The sequence below is a fragment of the Trachypithecus francoisi genome, unplaced genomic scaffold (genome assembly GCF_009764315.1).
Source record: "Trachypithecus francoisi isolate TF-2019V2 unplaced genomic scaffold, Tfra_2.0 Lachesis_group17, whole genome shotgun sequence".
Taxonomy (NCBI): Eukaryota; Metazoa; Chordata; class Mammalia; order Primates; family Cercopithecidae; genus Trachypithecus; species Trachypithecus francoisi.
In genome coordinates, this window is record NW_022681462.1 from 10,984,159 (window position 1) to 11,006,172 (window position 22,014).

A 22,014-nucleotide genomic window follows, 5' to 3' on the forward strand; every position below is an offset into this window, starting at 1 on the left:
GTGTGCCTGCCATCTCCTTTTCTTTCCAGGGACTTGCCTAAGTAGTATCAGAACAGAATGGGAAGGAGGTCATAAAGTATCCCAAACAAAGCAAGGGATTTGGAGACAAAGAATAGGGTTCAAGTTCTCTCTCCTACTTAGCCAGCAAGTGATTTAGAGTAAGTTCTGTGCCCTGTGGGTGCTTCTTTCCTCATCTAGAAGACAGGAAAAATGAGGTTTCTTGTAAAATTGGAAGTTTAAATGAGATAGTTTGTAAGAATGTTAATTGTTGTTTTTATAATACAGGTCTCCTGACTCTCTGTTCAGTAATTCAAAAAATAAATTAAGTTGCTTCTTAAAGTCCATTAAATTAAAAAGGATCTTCTCAAGTTTTGATCTTTCCAAATTTTCTAGTTTTAGTCTAAAAGTTTAAGTAGATGATATGATATTTATCGGATTTTGCCATGAATCTGAGAATGGAACAGTATCTGCAGTGGGTTAGTTTCTAGCTATGAATGCTTGTTAACGGGTGTGTAAGACGTAATGAATGACCAAGGCAGATTTAACCACACACCCAATGACAAAGTGCAATAAGACACTGGGGAAAGGAGAAAGGCAGGGGTCCTTGGACCTTAAATCCTGTCCAATTTAAATCCTGCCACTATCTTTACTAGGACACCTTGATGTAATATTTGCAGGGAAGAGAGGAAGGGAGCGAGGAAGAAAGAGAAGCAGAAAAATACAGAAAGTGAGTGAGAGAGAGAGAGAGAGAGATTTAAAGGAAGAAGAAAAAAGGAACCACAGATTCCTAAAAATAATTTGGTGACAACCTATCTAAAGGCGAGGTCTAATGATAAAGGTATGTGGGAAATTTCAAGCAAATTTTTGGACAATGGTAATGCGATGAGCTATTCATATATCACCACTAACTGTATATAGTATGATATAAAAATAGAAGCTAAAATAACTAAACAGGTCAGTGCAGTGGCTCATGCCGCACTTTGGGAGGCTGAAGTGGGCAGATCACTTGAAGTCAGGAGTTCCAGACAAGACTGGCCAACATGGCGAAACCCCATCTCTACTAAAAATACAAAAATTAGCTGGGCATGCCTGTAATCCCTGCTGCTCGGAAGGCTAAGGCAGGAGAAAAGCTTGAGCCCAGGAGGTGGAGGCAAACTAAACTGGCAACGAGCAGAGATCATGAGACCACACTCCAGCCTGGGTGACACAGAAAGCCTCCATCTCAAAAAAAAAAAAAAAATTAGCAGGCATGGTGGTGCATGCCTGTAGTCCCAGCTATTTGGGAGGCTGAAGCAAGAGAATCGCTTAAATCCAGGAGGAGGAGGGTACAGTGAGCCGAGATCGCGCCACTGCACTCCAGCCTGGGTGACAGAACAAGACTCCGTCTAAAATAAATAAATAAATAAATAAATAAATAAATAAATAAATAAATAAAATAAATAAACTTTAAAAGCCCTAGGCTCATGAGATGTCAAAAATGATTATTAAATACACTATGAAAATAACTGGTAATGAATTTTTCTACCTTTCTCTTTAGCCAACTACTCCTCCATTACATAACCTTAAAATCTGCAAACATTCTAAGGGTCACTGTTAGGTGTAAATTCTAATATTATATTAACTGCCAAAAAGAATATAAACTACTATAAATAAAATTTTGACATGTTTTCTCTTCATAATCCTCCTTGTAATTAGTTTGTAAAATAAAAACTAGATTGGTAGATTTCCATTAGGGTTGCTTTAGTGTAAGAAAGTATTTCTGACCTTACAGATGAAGAAAAAAACAAGGTAGTACACTTTGGTCTTCATAATTTGCTTAATGCAGTAAATACAAATAATGTAACTATAATACAAATTAAAATTAGACAAAAGAAAAATTTTATCTTATAAGTAAACAAATATATCTGGCCTTCTTGGTAAAAAGGGAAGATCAAATTTGAGGATGCAGTTGTTTGTTTGTTTGTTTTTTGAGACAGAGTCTTGTTCTGTAGCCCAGGCTAGAGTGCAACGGTGTGATTTCGAATCACTGCAACCTCCACCTCCTGGGTTCAAGCGATTCTCCTGCCTCAGCCTCCTGAGTAGCTGGGATTACAAGCACACACCACCACACTGGGCTAATTTTTTTTTGTTGTTTTTTTTAGTAGAGACAGGGTTCGCCAGGTTGGCCAGGCTGGTCTCGAACTCCTGACCTCAAGTGATCCACCTGCCTTGGCTTCCCAAAGTTCCCCAGACACGAGCCCCAGCACCCGGCCAGGTATGCACTTTTGTTAAGCCCCTAAAACAGCAATACAAAGGTTTGTTAAAAGTGCATAAAATCCACTAGGATGGTGACAGTGGGAGTGTAGGGAATAGCAACAATTTGGAAGCTGGAAAGCAGACTCAACAGTGGTAAAGGACTTAGCAGACACCCAAAAAGTTGAATCCTAAATTGGCAGCAGAAGAAATGAATACAATCAAAACAGGAGTTTAAGAAATAAGCAGCACCAAGGAATTCTGGAAGTCGTGGTGGAAGGTAAAAGGTGGGAATAAAAAAAATTGTTTGCAAAAGAGGCAGATTCTCAGATCCCCTACCCCACTTCATGCAGCCAGGTGAATGTCCCTCTCTAACCCTAGTAAAAGACCAGAGTTTTATTTCCTGGAGATGGTAAAATGAAGGTCTTTTGATTGAGTCTTTTGAGTCACATTTAAGGGCATTAATACTTCACTGAGTAAACACAGGCAGAAAGATGATGATATACACACATCACCCCAGCCACCACCCATTTCTAGACCTTGGCAGATTGCTAGATGGAGACTGCATCTTCTATAAGGAAATGTTACCTGCCCAAGACCTAAATGAAACAGATAGCTCAGTATTCAGTAAAGCTCACAGTGAATCTTCCCTCTTTATTCACACACCTAGCTTCCATCTGCGGCTTTTTTTTTTTTTTTTCTGAGACAGAGTTTTGCTCTTGTTGCCCAAGTGTAATCTCAGCTCACTGCAACCTCTGCCTCCTGGGCTCAAGTGATTCTCCTGCCTCAGCCTCGCAAGTAGCTGGGACTACTTGCCCACCACCACACCTGCCTAATTTTTTAAAACATATTTTTATTAGAGATGGACTTTCACCACGTTGGCCAGGCTGGTCTTGAACTCCTGACCTCAAGTGATCCACCTGCCTCGGCCTCCCAAAGTGCTAAGATTACAGGCATAAGCCACCACGCCCAGGCTCAACTGCTTCTTATTCTGTACTCTTCAATATGACCAACTCACCAAGGATAAGCAGGCAACTGAGGAAAGCCCCTAACATATAATGTACCAAAATAAACTGAAAAAAGCAATTTTGAGAAACTAGAGACAAAAACATTACACAATAGCAACACATATTGATATTCTCAGAAAGATAAAATATTGTGTTTATCAAACAAGAATAGGATCCTATTTTTCTAAAACACACACACACACACACACTCTCTCTCTCTCTCTCTCTGACACACACGCAAGGGAAAAAAACCTAGAAAACAGACAAGGTCTTGGAATTAAAAACATAGTACTACTATTTATGAAAAACTCAACAAGATTGGAAACGAAGTTGAGAAAATTTGTTAATAGTGGATTAACCCTCCCGAAGACAACTAGAAAAGCTGGACAACTGGAAAAAAAAAAATTCCATGAAGACATCAGAAAGTTAACAAGGCAGTGAAGAGTTACAGGGTCAAAATTCAGAGGAAGGAAACCAAAGATGAGCCAGGCATTTTGAGCAGCTTTTCCCCAAGGGGCATCTGTCAGTCAGAAGAGAGAGAGGGAATCCTGATAAGCCCTATGCTTTGGCTGAAACCATGAAGGATGACACCCTAGAAGCAGGGGTAAATGGGGACGAGAACAGCCCTTAAAGGTGCTCAAGATCAACTTCAAATCACTGCAATCCCTGTCACTGAATTAAGGTAATTCAGAATTGCTAATGCCTCTAGCTAGAACTCAGAAGAAAACAAAAATCCTCTCTGGAGGAGAACATTATTTTAGGTTTCAATTTATGTTTTTTGTAATCAATGTCCAAATTTTCTTTTCTTTTTTCTTTTTTTTTTTTGAGACAGGGTCTTGCTGTCTTGCCCAGGCTGGAGTGCAGTGGCATAATCTTAGCTCACTGCAGCCTCCACCTCCGGGTTCAAGCAATCCTCCTACCTCAGCCTCCTGAGTAGCTGGGACTACAGGCGCATGCCACCACGCCCAGATAACTTTCTTGATTTTTTGTAGACATGAGGTCTTGCTAGGTTGCCTAGGCTGGTCTTGAACTCCCGGGCTCAAACGATCCTGAGTTGGCCCCCAAAGTGCTAAAATTACAGGTGTGAACAACCACACCTGGCCGAACATTTTATTCTTTTGTAGAGACTGGGTGTCCCTACGTTGCCCAGGCTGGTCTCAAACTCCTGTGCTCAGGCAATCCTCCTGCCTCAGTCTCCTAAAATGCTGGGATTACAGGCATGAGTCCCTGCACCTGGCCTGACCTATATTTTAAAAAATAAAAACTAAACGAAAGGATATTCTTCATGCAGAAGAATATAATCCCAGATAAAAGCTGAAATAAAGGGTAATACACAAGATGAATATGTGGGTAAATCTGTGAATATTGACTGATTGTATAGAATATTACTTGTATAAAATGTCATATGGGATTGAAATATGTGTCAAATTAAAACACACAGTGAAACGTAAATTAAGATATACAAGGAATCTAAGTATTCCAGGGTCTTAGCATTCTCTGGGAAAGATAGAAATATTTATATACTTTTATTTGAGAGAGAGCGTCTCACTCTGTCATCCAGGTTGGAGTGCAATGGCTCAATCTTGGCTTACTGCAGCCTCAACGTCCTAGGCTCAAAAAATCCTCCTATTTCAGCCTCTTGAGTAGCTGGGACTACAGGCATGTGCCACCATGTCCAGCTAATTTTTTATTTTTTGTAAAAATGGGAGTACCAATTTAATCAGTACTTTTAAGATTAAAGGAAAAACTTTAAATACATAACTTCTAAGATAATGATAGGCATTAGGGGGTAGAATTTAAATGGAAAAATAATCCAAAAGAATTCTCATTATCCCTAATTTTGTGTAACATCGTACTAGAGATCTTAGCCAATGCAACAAGGCAAGAAAAAAAATAATTATTATGAAAATTGGAGGGGAAAAGTCATTGTGTACAGACTATATGACTTCCAATTTAACAGGGGTAGGGGACACTTCCCTGGGGCCAGACCAATAAAGCAGTAACTGAAATATCAGTTGCTGCATGCCACTAAGAAACAAGTTGCAGATTGAATGTTACTCAATAGAATTACCTTTTTTTTTTTTTTTCAGACAAGGTTTCGCTTTGTCACCCAGGCTGGAGTGTAGTAGTGTGATCTCAGCTCACTGCAACCTCCACTTCCCAGGTTCAAGCGATTCTCCTGCCTCAGTTTCCGAGTAGCTGGGACTACAGGTGCCTGTCACCACACCCAGCTAATTTTTATATTTTCAGTAGAGACAAGTTTTTGCCATGTTGACCAAGCTGCTCGTGAACTCCTGGCTTCAAGTGATTCACCAGTCTAAGCCTCCCAAAGTGCTGGGATTATAGGCACAAGCCACTGCACCCAGCCAGAAGTACCTTAATACATGTCTACAATAAAAAAAAAAATGTTTTGGAATACAAATTTAGCATTCATGACTAGCTACTGATTTACTTAATAGGGCATGAGTGCACATGCCCACTCCACAATAGGTCATGAATTTCTGTGATGCTTTCAGAATATGAAAGTCTCACTAAAATCACCAACTCATGATTTCTAATATGAATTTCTAGTGATAATACTAAAGGAATACCAGATAATCAATACACTTCATAACACCCCAGCCTCACAGAAAATTTAAGTCCTGGATGTGAACTAAATTCTAAACAGAAACCGTTTCATATTATGCTTCTTAACACAAGACTAAAAGGGCTATCTGTGTTGATACCTTTGCATCTATTTTATTATTTCATTTGCTTTTATATGGTTCATGACCACATTTAAAGAAAATCCATTTTATTTTTTCCCCACACAAGTTAGTTCCCCTCACATTATCTTTACTCAGCTACTGGCAGTAACATTTTAACAACCAGTTTAGACAGAAACTTAGATTCCACCAGAAAAAAGAATCAAAGGTTTCAATCATACTCAACACTGCAACATTTACTTACACAAGTAGCTTTCAAATTATAATTTAATGAATATAATATATGACTCTTTAATTTGCCATGTATATAATTTTTAAAGATAAAAAACTAGCCCTCTGTAAGTACCTACTGAGCATTTTTGCCCTGGCTCTGGAGACTGCCATATATCCAGCTGATCTCTGACACACTAATTGTGAAACCAAAAGTTACACGCAATAAAAAGGAAGTAGCCCTGTGAAATGGCAATCCAATGCTCAACTATGGTTTTTTACATCAGAGCTTTATAAATTATGAAAGTGTCCAAGCCGGGTGCAGTGGCTCACGCCTGTAATCCAAAGACTTTGGAAGGCTGAGATGGGCAGACCACGAGGTCAGGAGATCAAGACCATCCTGGCCAACATGGTGAAACCCTGTCTCTACTAAGAATACAAAAAAATTAGCCAGGTGTGGCAGCATGTGCCTGCAGTCCTCACTACTTGAGAGGCTGAGGCAGGAGAATCACTTTAACCCATGAGGCGGAGGTTGCAGTAAGCCAAGATCATGCCACTGCACTCCAGCCTGGGCAACAGGATGAGACGCTGTCTCAAAAAAAAAAAAAAAGAAAAAAAGAAAGTATACAAATTGACTGGAAAATATGTATTACATTAAGACAAACTGGATAACTTTGCATAATAAACATAATGGCAAGGAGAAAGGAGAAAGATACTCAGTTTTTTTAAGACAAAATCCCCAGCTAAACATTTCCATCTGGGGCCTTGAATGGTATCTAGTCTAAAAAATAGATTCCACTAGTATTGATCCTGTATTAATATCAGGGAGGAAAAACAGATTCAGTTTTATTTAAAAGGGAAGATTTGTAAAAATAACTTTCAATATTTGGAGCAGTAAAACCTAATTTTAAAAAGGAGGAGCAGCTGTAGCACTGCAATTTATCAACACTTCTTAACTGACAAACCCAGCCAAAGACTATTTTGCTAGTCCTTCTTTTTGCTTGGAGGGAAGAAAGTAGAAGTACTGTTTCTTAAGAGAGAGGTTTCTGACAATGAGTTTGGATGTGTCTGATTTCAAGGTATCACTTGCCACCTAGGCCCCTCTTCGTGGACATTTGGACATATCCATGACAAAGGATGTGGCTGAAAACTTTATTGGGACTTCCACCTCCAATTAAGGGACTTCACCATCATAATTCATCATCACACATACATGCATCAATCTTCCTAAGAGCAAAAAAAAAAAAGGAAAATCAAAAATAGCTCCTCACAAAAATGACTTGAAACTCCTGTATTTTAAGATAGGTGCTGTAATAAAATATTTGACTTGAAACAACTTTGTACCTGTTCCAGTCATCCGATAACAAAACCTGAACATAAATGTGATAGGAAAGTGCTAAAATTATAATTTAAATTTTATTTCCAGAGTTATCATTTTAGAGAATCACAAAATAAGCTGGTGGTTTATCATTATTCTTATTAAATTATAACACTTGTTAAATAATTACAAGAGTTCTGGTTTCATATTTTTACCAAGAATCCTTTCCCTAACCTTGAAGATACTGGACCATTTACAGAAAGATAATACTAAAGTCAAAACCTAGGCTAAGTCCCACTTATAACACAGAAAGACAATAACCCTTTTGAAATCTGACCAAGGCCGGGTGCAGTGGCTCATGCCTATAATCCCAGCACTTGGGGAGGCTAAAGCAGGCGGATCACCTGAGGTCAGGAGTTCGAGACCAGCCTGGCCAACATGGTGAAATCCTGTCTCCACTAAAATTACAAAAAATCAGCTGGGCAAGGTGACGAGCGCCTATAGCCCCAGCTACTTGGGAGGCTGAGGCAGGAGAATTGCTTGAACCCGGGAGATGGAGATTGCAGTGAGCCGAGATCGCATCACTGCACTACAGCACGGGTGACACAGTGAAACTCTGTCTCAAAAAAAAAAGCATAAACTTTGGAGTTTAATAGATCAGAGTTCAAATCCTAGCTCTGCTATTTATCAGCAATGTGACCTTCAGCTTCAATTTCATCATCTGTAAAATGGAGACGATAACACCACCTACTTTAAGGGGTTGTGATTATTAAATGAAAGAGCACATGCAGCATACTCTGCCATGAAAATATTAAATAACTGTTGGTGGCTTGTTTTCCTAAGAAAGGGGTTTTATCTTGCTGCTCCTAAAAAATAACTACACATTATGGTGGTGTGGCTGTTTTACATATAAACAATTGCTTTATATACATATGCATACATACACACATATTTGTTATTTTTATGAATAATTTTTCAAAAACAATCATATCTTAGTAAGCTAGAATTACTAGGTATAAAACACAGTGGTGGTATCAGAAAAAAGGACAATTCTATGCAACAAGAAAAACCTAGACCTGAAATAGGCAAGAGTCTAAACTAGAAGTTCCCTTTTTCAGCAACTTAATCTACTAAGCCACACGGTCCTAAAAATTAATGGAGGAAAAATAGTTTAATAATGATCTCTACAGTTAGAAGGTAGCAATGTGCTAATATGTTCCATTTCACAGGGAAAGCATTTTAAAGAAAAAGGATGTGTTTCATCTTGTATTCTTTTTTATTCTGCTATATTGCCATTTCTTACTATAAATTTTAAAGATGCCAAATGTGACAATTCATAAGAATAAGACCATACAAATTTTTAAAACAAACTTCAAATATTTGAGGCTACCTCATGTTCTTAATGCATCTGGTCTCCCTCAATTACCTACACTGCTAGATGAGCCACACCAACTTCTTTTCTTCCTTGCCTCCTCCTCCATTATACTTAGCTGGGTTTAGGTCAAGGAAAAGGCAATGCCATAAAGAGATGCATCTTTAAGCATTTAAATATATGTCTGAATAATCTCCAACTGCAATCCTGAATCCAATATACATTATATTATTGTGGTGGTCTTTAGAATTAGGCTTGCTTCTAGACCTGCTTGACTATGGCTTCCTACTCACAGGAATGTGATTTGTTCCTCCTTGCTGCATGCCACAGTGACCTCAGGGATTGGGTGCTTTATCTGTTGGGCTTCTTGTGCCAGTACCCCAATAATGAGTTATTAGATCTCTTCAATATCTGCTTTGACTCTTTGATAGTTGGACTTCTGATTGTACATGCCAACCAGGGCTTGGGTTCTACATAGACCTTGACTAATCGCATGTCACTCATTCTTTCTCCCTTGGAACACATCCTAGTGATGTATCACGTAACAGAGTCCTAAATCTGCACCCATGTCTAGTCTTACGTTCTCCTAAACACAGCAGCTCTGCCTGGATTCATCACTCTGGTGATCCTCTGACCTTTAGTGTTGTTCATTAGTGTATGGCTTAATAGGGTGTGTAGTTAAGAAAAGGTAATACCCATGGAACCAAGGTAGTCAGGTAAATAAAACATACGAAAATATACAAGATGTAGAGATGGTGTGGTTTAAAAAAAAACAAAAACAAAACTTAAAAAGTAACAGCAGCATGAAGCAGGGAGGCATATCCAGATTCCAATAAATGGGACACATTGGGCAAATCATATAACCTCTAAGAGCCCTGGTTTTCTCCTCTTTAAGCAAAGATGAGTATGATGACTACTGAAGTGGTCTCAATGTGTGAAGCTGAAAAAAATTACCCAAGCATAGCATATCTTCTTTCCAATCTACAGATACTACCCATTAACTCTCAGATATTAAAGGGGGATCCCTTATACACAAAGGTTGGAAACTCCTGGACTCTCAATCAGACATTCCCAATAGGTATAAACAGCTTTACACTTGGGTGGTGGCCTGGCTGAGACTCTGACAAATCACAACCATATATACATTGACGTTTTTCAATAAGTGCCATCAAAACCTGGGGAGTCCTGCTCTAGCCGATCACCAAGGTCTCATATACATCTATGATTCCATGATTATAATAACACAGACTTTCATACACCAATGTTATATTCACAGAAGCAAGTTCTTGGAGTTACCTTTTATAAGATAGGGTGGATTACTGCATGAACACACTCATTTCCTGTTAATGGTTTTAAAAGTGGCAGCCTGCATACCTAAAACTAGCAAGGTTACTATACACTTCCCAACCCACTCATGAAAAGTCTATTGAAAGATCCTTAAGGGGCAGTCCCTAAAAGAACTAAGACTCAAAAGCATTTAACTTTTAAAAGGACTTGGTGAGGCTGCACGCGGCGGCTCACGCCTGTACTCCCAGCACTTTGGGAGGCCGAGGCAGGCGGATCACGAGGTCAGGAGATCGAGACCATTCTGGCTAACACGGTGAAACCCCGTCTCTACTAAAAATACAAAAAATTAGCCGGGCGTGGTGGCGGGCGCCTGTAGTCCCAGCTACTCAGAAGGCTAAGGCAGGAGAATGCTGTGAACCCGGGAGGCGGAGATTGCAGTGAGCCGAGATCGCGGCACTGCACTCCAGCCTGGGGACACAGCTAGACTCCGTCTCAAAAGAAAAAAAAAAAAAAGGACTTAGTGGAATGCTCTCTCTTTTCCCATAAATGCAAGTTTGGCCTAATATTAGCATACGTCTGGGACATTCATTCTATAATAGTTTTGTGTGGCATTATGCTGTAGAAGTTTAGAGGAATCAAACTTGCTTTGCATGGATAAGTGGACCATATAGTAATTGAAGGGAGTTCTAAACTAATCTAACCAAAAATAAGAGCTATAAATTCTGAAAACTCCTTAGTCAGCTCAGAAAAGGCTTACTGAATGAAGTGGACCTAGGGGTTGGTCTTAAATGGTGGGTGAGAGAGAACATACACAGATTTAGGAAGAGTGCCTGTCACACAAAATAAAAATTGAGAAGCCATGCACAAATGGACAAAAAGCAGAAAATACACATGCTAAATCAGAAAGTTGAGATAATGAACAAAGACAGCCAGCTCATGCCTGCACACACAATATATATATGGCTCTCTATACTTGAAGTTAAGAGAATTTTGTCACATTCTATTTATGAGCTAAATGTAATTAGAAAAAATATAGTCCTTTAGAAAAAGAACATCAATCAATAATAGAAGGGAAATTACCAATTAAAAAAGATTCTAGGACTAATGGCCTGAGAGTTTAAGAAGCCCCTGTAAACACATACAAAATTTTTAGTATGTGCATTTTTAGGACAAAGGAATTCACTGCTTTCTTCAGATTCTGAATGAGATCAATAATCCTAAATTAGTTAAGAATCCACAGTTTTAAGTAAAAATCCAAAGACATTTGAATATCTATTTTTCAGAATTTAAAAAGAATTTCAGGCGGGCACAGTGGCTTATGCCTGTAATTCCAGCACTTTGGGAGGCCGAGGCAGATGCATCACCTGTCAGGAGTTCAAGACCAGCCTGGCCAACAAGATGAAACCTTGTCTTTACTAAAAATACAAAAATTAGCCAGGCGTGGTGGCACACGCCTGTAGTCCCAGCTACTCAGGGAGGCTGAAGCAGGAGAATCGCTTGAACCTGAGGGGCGGAGGTTTCGGTGAGCCGAGATCACGCCACTGCACTCCAGTCTGGGTGACAGTGAGATTTCGTCTCAAAAAGAAAAAAGAAAGAAAGAAGACAATTTCTTAACATAAAAAAATGCTGCTACAGAAATTGTACTGCTGGCTGTGGCCATACCACCCTGAATGTGCCTGATCTCGCATGATCTCAAAAGCTAAACAGAGTCGGGCCTGGTTAGTACTTGGGTAGAAATGGTACTGCTTTTATTCTTAGCTAATTTTCTAGGGTCGTGTATAATTTGTAGTACTTACTGCAAAGTATGAAATTATAAAGTATAATAAATGATAGGAAAAAGGTTTTGATCTGACAAAACTCCAACCATATCAAATTGCATATTGAGAAGTGTTTCATCCAAGTAACACTTAAAAGACAATATATACATTTAAAGTCAATGGACTAAGCAAACTGTTTCCCATACCCTACCCATGAAAATGGACCAATAAACCAAAGTGATAGTACAATGTTGCCCTCTACTGGACTCAACTAGTAAAGATGAACCTAATAAAACTGAAAAGCATTTAGCTTATAAAAGGACTTAATGGAATCTTTCCCCATAAATACAAATTTAACCTAATATTAGCATATGTCTGAGACATTCATTCTATAGTTTTTGTGTGGCATTATGATGCAAAAGTTTAGAGGAATCAATTATCAATATAAAATAACCACTACAGGGCCAGGTGCAGTGGCCTGTAACACTAGCACTTTGGGAGGCCACACCAGAAGGATCACTTGAGCCCAGGAGTTCAAGACTAGCCTTGGCAACATAGGGAGACCCCATCTCTAAAAAAAATAAAAAATAAGTTAGCTGGGCATAGTGGCATGCACCTGTGGTCTCAGTTACTCAGGAAGGTTAGGCGGGAGGATCACTTGAACCTAAGAGGTCAAGGCTGCGGTAAGCTGTGATCACACCACTGCACTCCGGCCTGGGTGACAGAGTGAGACCCTGGCTCAAATACATAAACACTGTAATAAGTATTTTTGTTAAAACTATACAGAATCTTAGAGTTGAAAAGGCTTAAGATCTCTAGTCTAACCAACTATATAGTGCACACTTTCTATGTATCTTGGCCAAGTACATTGGCACTCTGTATCTGCGGATCCTGCATCTATGGATTCAATGAACCCTGGATAGAAAACATTTAGGGGGAAAAAAGGATCTGTACTGAACAGGTACAGACTTTTTCCTGTGATTATTCCCCAAATAATGTAGCATAACGACTATTTACATAGCACCCACATTGTATTATTACTGTTATTATTTTTTTGTTGAGACAGAGTCTCGCTCTGTCGCCCAGGCTGGAATGCAATGGTGCAATCCCGGCTCACTGCAGGCTCCGCCTCCCAGGTTCATGCCATTCTCCTGCCTCAGCCTCCCGAGTAGCTGGGACTACAGGCACCTGCCACCACGCCTGGCTAATTTTGTTTTATATTTTTAATAGAGATGGGGTTTCACCATGTTAGCCAGGATGGTCTTGATCTCCTGACCTCGTGATCCGCCCGCCTCAGCCTCCCAAAGTGCTGGGATTACAGTCGTGAGCCACTGTGCCCAGCCCCACACTGTATTATATAAGTAACCTTGAGATGATTTAAAGTATACAAGAGGATGTGTGTAAGTTATATGCAAATAGTATACCATTTTATATGAGAAACTTAAGCATCTGCGGATTTTGGTATCTGCGAGGGGCTCGGGGGTCCTGGAACCAACCCCCTATGGCTATCAAGGGACAATCGTATTTTCCAGCCTTGGCTTAAACACCCTAGTGATGGGAAGTCTCTGGAAACAATCTATCCTGTTCTGGATAATTCTTAATTCTTAATAGCTCTTGACTCTATTCTTGCAGCAATCTAATTCCTCTTTTACAAGGAAGCCTCTCAAATATTTAAGGAAAGCAAACTCATCCCACTGCATCATCTATTCTCCAAATTAAATAACCCAAGCTCCTTCAGCAGTGGATCCTGTGACCAGGTGTCAGATGGCCCCACCACCTGAATGCACTAAATCCTCTAAATGTGCATTCATTTTCTATTGCTTCTTTAACAAATTACCACAAATTTAGTGGTTTAAAACAACACCAATTTATTATCTTTAGGTCCCAGGTCTGACACAGGTCTCACTGGGTTAAAATCAAGGTGCCAGCAGGGCTGTGTTCCCTTCTGGAGGCTGTAAGTAATAAATCTGTTTCCTAGGCTTTTCTAGCTTCAAAAGAACATCCGCATTCCTTGGCTCATGGCTCCCTTACTCCAGCTTCAGAATAAATGTTACATCTCTCTTACCATTATTTTATAATCACATCTCCCTCTTATCCTGACCTCTGTGGCCAACTTTCTTCCCCTTTGGAAAATTGCAACTGCCTTTATCTGTCTCCAGTCATTTGTAAAATCTGCTATTTTTAACCCATTTTCCTAGTGTTCCATTATTAGAACGCTAAGCTTGTGGGAGATATTTATATCCTACTGCTCAAGGTCATTGCCAAGGTCTGATTTTTCACCAAAAAAATTTGCAACCTCCAGCATAAATGGGTTAAAAGCCCTCAAAAATAAGGAACAGCTGCAAGTTCTTTCTGAAGCTATACTGGAATGTAATGCACCCAGGTCTAAACACCTGAACCCATTTTGAAACGCTTCACCATGTGGAGCATTCATTCTCCCTTACCAATGACCAGTCTACCTCTTTTCGGCAAGAAGATCATTTTCCTCGACATAAAGCACAGAAGCAAAACAGGATTTTTCAGAGCCCTGCTTTCTCTATATTAGCAGTATACTATCAGTTCCAAATAGCAGATCTATCCATCCTTTTCATCTTTTTCTTGCTCTAAACATAATTTTAAGTACACAAATCTTCCTTAGCAATTCTTGAAAGCTTCTATTCATTAGTAGCTTTAGTTTTCTGGTTGCTGTTCTTATAGACATAAGCCGTAAGCCACCTCTTTCTTTTTTTTTTTATTTTTTTGTTTTTTTGTTTTGAGATGTAGTTTCCTCAGGACAGAGTACAGTGGCACAATCTCGGCTCACTGCAGCCTCTGCCTCCCAGGTTCAAATGCTTATCCTGCCTCAGCCTCCTGAATAGCTGGGACTACAGGTGCACACCACCACACCCGGCTAATTTTTGTATTTTTAGTAGAGACGGGATTTTACTATGTTGGCTAGGCTGGTCTCAAACTCCTGACCTCAGGTGATCCACTCACCTCAGCCTCCCAAAGTGCTGGGATTATAGGCATGAGCCAACACCCAGCCAAGTCATCCTCTTTCATTTGCATTAATTTGACTTGCCCTTTCCTGTATTTCTTTTGAAATTGATCCCAGATTGGCAAAAAATTTAACTGTTGGAGTTGGATGACAGGTACACAGGGGTTCATAGGCCAAACTAAAATGTCAAATAAATATATCTAAATACAAGCCTTTGTGTAAAAACAGAGGTAGAGACAGAAAGAGATCCCTATTTCTTCTTCATTGAGATGTATTTTCCCCCAACCTTTTTTGCATTCATTGAGATAGTTTGGTTTGAATTAAAATGTGAATTGCACTTTGTTTGATGCTCTCAATCCTTTTAATTTATCTTTCAGGACAGAATCCTATGCCATTTTTCTTTGCCTTTTCTTTGTAGTGTTTGAAACACACCTATCAGAAGTTTAGGATATATTCTACTTATGCCTCCTCTTCCCATCCTTCAGGAATACAAATTTAAAAGGCTACCAATTTTTCATTTAGGACTAGATTAGTTGCCCCACCATCCTTTAGAAAAATGGTTCTCAGAGTGTTGTTGTAATAGCACCAGCATTACCTATGAGCTTGTTAGAAATGCAAATTCATGAGTCTCACCTGACCTATTGTATTAGCATCGCTGGGAATGGGGCCTGGGAAACTCTCCAAGTGAGTCTCATGCATGTTACAGAACCACTACTTTAGGAAAAAAAACAGTTCCAATCCAAAAGTTGTCAGATAACACACTTTTAGTTAAACATGATTTCCATCATGTACCCAGAAACTGGGAGTCCCTCACACCATTTTATTCATTAGCCTTTGTGACTATTTTGTGTCTGTGATTAATCAATCCTCCCCTTGGCCAGATATTATACAGTATACTTCTACTACTCTATCTATCCTATTTTGTTTTGTTGTGTTGTGTTTTGTTTTTTGAGACAGGATCTTATTTTGTTCCAGGCTGGAGTGGGAGTGCAGTGGTACAATCGCAGCTCACTGCAACCTCCGCCTCCTGGGCTACAGTGATCCTCCCACCTCAGTCTCCCCAGTAGCTGGGACCACAGGCACCACCGTGAGATCACTCTCAGAATCTCAAATCTCAGTGAGGGACATAATTTCTTGCCATATCACGCTATTACATCTTTCCCCTTAACAAATCTGAGCCTTATAAGAAGGATTTATCCTTCCATTATTACATTCAAATGATAAGACCAAACCCAGAAAGTCACCATGACAGTCGTAAGGTATTTATTACTCTCTCATAATCTCAAATTTATTATTAAAATGTTGTATGCCATTATAGACTTTGGAGACTCTAAGTATTATGTCCCGTGACTTTCCACATTGTTCTCTTGTGAATCCCTGAATACCGCCTTTATTTATTCTACTTACTATGTCTTACTGTCTACCGCTGTTTCACCAGTTAATCTGCTTATGCTTCTCCTCTTTAGTAGTATTCAGTTTAAAACTGTTCTGATTGATTAGCTAGTTCCTTCTAAGAAAACACATTTCGGACATATACTCCATCCTGCTTCCATATTCTCCCGAACTCAGTGGAAAATGATTATTATACTGTGAACAAAAATATAGACTTTTCTAAGCGTTTAAATTAATGCTTTTATAATGATGATAAATAATAACTACTGGGGCCAGGAGAGGTGGCTCACACCTGTAATCCCAGAACTTTGGGAGGCCGAGGCGAGTGGATCACTTGAGATCAGGAGGTCGAGACCAGCCTGACCAACAGAGTGAAACCCCATACAGAAATTAGTTGGGTGTGGTGGCACATGCCTGTAATCCCAGCTACTTGTGAGGCTGAGGCAGGAAAATGGCTTGAACTCGGGAGGCGGAGGCTGCAGTGGGCCAAGATTGCACCACTGCCCTCCAGCCTGGCTGACAGACAAGACCTTGTCTTAAAAAAAAAAAAAAAAAAAAATGCTATCATCAGAAAAGGATTAGTATAACCAGGAATATAGATGCGTTAATGCAAATTTTATTGCTTAATTTTTTTTTTTTTTTGAGACAGGGCCTCGCTCTGTCACCCAGGTTAGAGTACAGTGGTGTGATCATGGCAGCTTCAACCCCCCAGGCCCAAGCAAGCCTCCCACCTTGGCCTCCAGGATAGCTGGGACTACAGATATGCATCACCACACCTAGCTAATTTTTTAATTTTTTTGTAGAGACAGACTCTCACTGTGTTGCCCAGGTTGGTCTTGAACTGAACTCAAGAGATCCTCCCACCTCAGCCTCCCAAAGGCTGGGATTACAGGCATGAGCTACTGCGACTGGCCATTTAATTTAAAAAAAAAAACTTTACTTGAGGCCACCCCTTATTTCTTTTGTAAGCAGGAATATAATAAATACCACCATATTGATAAAATACTGTTGCTTTAAATAGATCTGTGATCATCTACTTCTTAGAAGTGGAAAAAAACCAAATCATTCAAATGGACTCAATTGTATATTCTAGTGTGAATTATGAGATAATTGACATACATCAATTTTATGGATAGTATAGTGATGTTTGTTCTACAAACAGACAAAGAAGTTCTAAGGTAGAGATATTTACAAGGTCTAAGTTGAAAGCCATAATGTAGAACATGGCACTAGAGAAATCACAGAATTTATATTCAAAATGCAGAATATTCTGAAGATATGTGTAACTAGTTCAAATTGAGATGTGTAACAAATAAGTGGTTTAAAAAGCAATTTATATCCAGCCTGGCTTGCACAGCGTATCTCAACTCCAAAGAAGTAATAAAAGATGGCAATAAAAGAATGTAACATATGGCCAGGCGCGGTGACTCACGCCTGTAATTCCAGCACTCTGGGAGGCCAAGGCCAGCAGATCACGAGGTCAGACGATCAAGACCATCCTGGTTAACACGGTGAAACCCCATTTCTACTAAAAAATACAAAAAATTAGCCGGGCATGGTGGCGGGTGCCTGTAGTCCCAGCTACTCGGGAGGCTGAGGCAGGAGAATGGCATGAACCCAGGAGGCAGAGCTTGCAGTGAGCCGAAATCGTGCCACTGCACTCTAGACTGGGTGACAGAGTGAGACTCTGTCTCAAAAAAAAAAAGAAAGTAAAATAATAGTAACAGAAAATAACGAACTGAACCATAAACATAACTTTCTGAAGAAACCTGGGATGTGAAAAGAGTATACTGCATATAAAACTGTAATTACTTGAACTATTATTCTTAGGAAATGAATGAGTAAAAATACATTACTCATTACTACAATAAAAAATAAAACATAGCACACTAAACCATGGAAACATATTAATTCTTCAATAATTAGAACAGTCACATATTTCTACTAAATAGTTTTCTGGTTAAAATCAGTTATGAAAAGTAGAGTTTAAGCAGAATAATTCTATTTTTAAAAACAGTATCTTCTGGCCAAGCACGGTGGCTCATGCCTGTAATCCCAGCACTCTGGGAAGCTGAGGCGGGCAGATCACCTGAGGTCAGGTGTCCGAGACCAGCCTGATCAACGTGGAGAAACCCCATCTCTACTAAAAACACAAAAAAAATTAACCGGCGTGGTGACGCATGCCTGTAAGCCCAACTACTTGGGAGCCTGAGGCAGGAGAATCGCTTGAACCCGGGAGGCAGAGGTTGCAGTGAGCTCAGAGGGCGCCATTATACTCCAGCCTGGGCAACAAGAGTGAAACTCCATCTCCAAAACACAAACAAACAAAAACAGTATCTTCTGTTTCTAATATGGAATAGAAATACCTTACAAATAGTAACATTAAGCTAATATTGTTAAAATCATCAAATAAGTGATAAATGGATAATATGAATCTTAATGTAAAAATATAAACTTTGATTCACAGGTTCTGAGGGTTATGGAAATATATAAATATAAGCTTTGAGAGGAAGGGTTTGATGGTAAGATGTATAACCACATTCAGAAAATACACTTCTTATTCCTATTTGTTTCTCAAAACTCTCACTAGAGTGAGAGTCACTCAGCTTTTGGAAGTCTGTTTCTCTGTACCAAAATTGGACCAGAAGATGACACATCAGTGAGAAATGCTTTGATGACTGACTAGAAAATTACTCTAAGTGTTTATAAACCCAGTATATCATCATCATCATCTCCTTTATTCTTCCATTTGCTCAGTTATCTTGTCAGCAACACAGATACTATATAAAATCATCCTACCCTTTTTCACTTCCTGGCTCTTCTTTATCATTCTATCCAGCTTCAACGATCTTCAGCTTATTTAGGGCTAATAAACATGCTCACCCAAAGAAAGTGAGGGTTTACGATGTAATGTTCTGGTGACACTGTAGGTTTCTTAGGGAAAAGACATCTCATAAATATAAATGAATATGCTTAGAACCCATGGTTATAATTTAAGATTACAGAAGTTTCTCACTATACTTCATTTAACAATATTAGCAAAACGTTATGTTTTCATGTCAGTTTTGACACATAAGAATAATACAGCAATGAATTTTTTTTCAATTAACAAAGAAAACAGTTTTAAAAAATGAGGCCAATTCTCTCCCTTTTATCATTGACTGGAAGATACACCATCTTTTTACATTTTACTCCAGAGGGAAGAAGGCTCATCATAATTGAAATGACCCTATTCTACGACTGTTCTAAAATGCACATATCCACCTCAAAAGATCTCTGGAAACCTAGTCAAATGTCTTTCTCTGACCATCATGCCTCACATGGAGCTAATAATGAATGTCTGCAACCGATTGAGGGACTTTAAAAAAGATGGCAGTCCTAGGAACAAAACTAATTCCTTTTGTCATTCACTCACTCAACAAGTATTTATTAAGCAGCTATAAATTGCTTCAATCATTCAATAAGTACGCAAAATGTAAAAAATATAATAGAGTAAGGAATATTTCTACATTCCCATTTTTTGAGAAGTTCCTAGCGTGCACTTCACATATAGTTTTATGCATGCAAATGACCTTACCTCTCTTACAGATAGTTGTGGTGGGAAGGAGACTGAAAATACCAAGCTGGTGAATTCAAACCCAGAGGCCTCAACCTTTTGGCACACCTAAAAAAGCATTACAATTACGTAAATTCCCAGGAATTGCTGAAAATATTACTTACTCTAATCTTAACAACATGAATTTCTGGTCCAGGAGATGACATGGCAAAACTTTCAAACTTTCACATTTGACAGTGGAACACTCACAAATATCTTGAGATTAAATATTGCCTAACTATGACCCTGAAGACTAATACTACAAAGAACCAAAACAGCCAGGAGTAACATCTGCAGAATAAACTGTTAAGTGTCAAAATAGCTTTCTATTAGGTCACCTCCTAACTTTCAAACAAAACAAACCCAAATATAGCACTCTTGATAGAAAAAACAAACAAAAGACAATCCCACATTCAATCATTTACCTTCTACAGGGCTGTACCACCTGTCTTTTTGGGACAATAATAAGTACGACTAGAAATGAACTTTTCTGTAATTTAGCTATGTTAAACAGCAAAATGAAAACAAACTGCTACATTTTTCTTCAATTAAATAGCACTTATGACTGAAACACATGAATATACATTTTATTAATTTTCAGATATGTCAATTAAAAAGTAATTTGAGAATAGTAGGTTTTGGTTTTTTTAAAAAACATAAGAAAATATTTTAATGATCCAATTGGGTGAAACAAGTTGAAATGAACGGCAGTGTTCCTTTCAATATAAAAATTCTTGTACTGGGGCATGGTGGCATGCACCTGCAGTCCCAGCTACTTGGGAGGCTAAGGTATGAGGATCACCTGAGCCCGGAGGTGGAGGTTGCAATGAGCCGATATCATGCCACTGCACTCCAGCCTGGGTGACACAGTGAGACTCTGTCTCAAAACAAAAACAAAAACCAGAAGGTCGGGCGCAGTGGCTCATGCCTATAATCCCAACACTTTTGGGAGGCCAAGTCAGGCAGATGACCTGAAGTCAGGAGTTTGAGACCCGAGGTCAGGCCCACATGGTGAAACCCCGTCTCTACTAAAAATACAAAAATTAGCTGGGCGTGGCAGCACATGCCTGTAATGGCAGCTACTCAGGAGGCTGAGGCAAGAGAATCATTTGAACCTGGGAGGTGGAGATTGTAGTGAGCTGAGACTGCACCACTGCACTCCATCCTGGGTGACAAGAGTGAAACTCTGTCTCGGAAAAAAAAAAAAAAAGAATTCGGCCAGGTGCGGTGGCTCACGCCTGCGCCTCTAATTCCAGCACTTTGGGCCAAGGTGGGCAGATCATGAGGTCAAGAGATCGAGACCATCCTGGCTAACACGGTAAAACCCTGTCTCTACTGAAAATACTAAAAATCAGCCAGGCGTGGTGTTGGGTGCCTGTAGTGCCAGTTACTAGGGAGGCTGAGGTAGGAGAATGGCGTGGACACAGGAGGCAGAGCTTACATTGAGCCAAGATCACACCATTGCGCTCCAGCCTGAGCAACGGAGCGAGATTCCGTCTCAAAAAAAAAATAGAATTCTTGGCCTTGGCCGGGTGCAGTGACTCACACCTGTAATCCCAGTACTTTGAGAGGCCAAGGCAGGAGGATGACTGGAGGCCAGTTGTTCAAGACCAGCACAGTAACATAGGGAGACCCTACCTCTACAAAAAGATTTAAAAATTAGGGCCAGGCGCAGTGGCTCATGTCTGTAATCTAGGCACTTTGGGAGGCCAAGGCAGGCAGATCATCTGAGGTCGGGAGTTTGAGACCAGCCTGACCAACATGGAGAAACCTTGTCTCTACTAAAAATACAAAATTAGCCAGGCATGGTCGCGCATGCCTGTAATCCCAGCTACTCGGGAGGCTGAGGCAGTACAATCGCTTGAACCTGGGAGGTGCAGGCTGCGATAAGCCAAGATCATGTCATTGCACTATGGCCTGGACAACAAGAGCAAAACTCCATCTCAAAAAAAAAGAAAAAAAAAATTAGGTGGGCATGGTGGTACGTGCCTATAGTCCTAGCTACTCAGAAGGCTGATGGAGGAGGATTGCTTGAGTCCCAGGAGTTGGAGGCTGCAGTGAGCTGTGATTGTACCACTGCACTTCAGCCTAGGCAACAGAATAAAACCCAAAAAAGAAAAGAAAAAAAAATTGTCCTATCTCCAAAAAAGGAAAGAAAAAAG

General features: G+C 39.7%; 1 protein-coding gene across 5 annotated transcripts in view; it reads right to left on the minus strand.

Moving 5' to 3' along the window:
• PUS10 (pseudouridine synthase 10) overlaps positions 1-22,014 on the minus strand; it is an 84,798-nt gene that overhangs the window by 54,733 nt on the left and 8,051 nt on the right. For all 5 annotated transcript variants that reach the window (XM_033239137.1, XM_033239139.1, XM_033239136.1 and 2 more), the window contains exon 4: positions 19,835-19,921. In XM_033239137.1, coding sequence (XP_033095028.1) covers positions 19,835-19,921 — 87 coding nt within the window. The remainder of the gene's footprint in view (positions 1-19,834; positions 19,922-22,014) is intronic.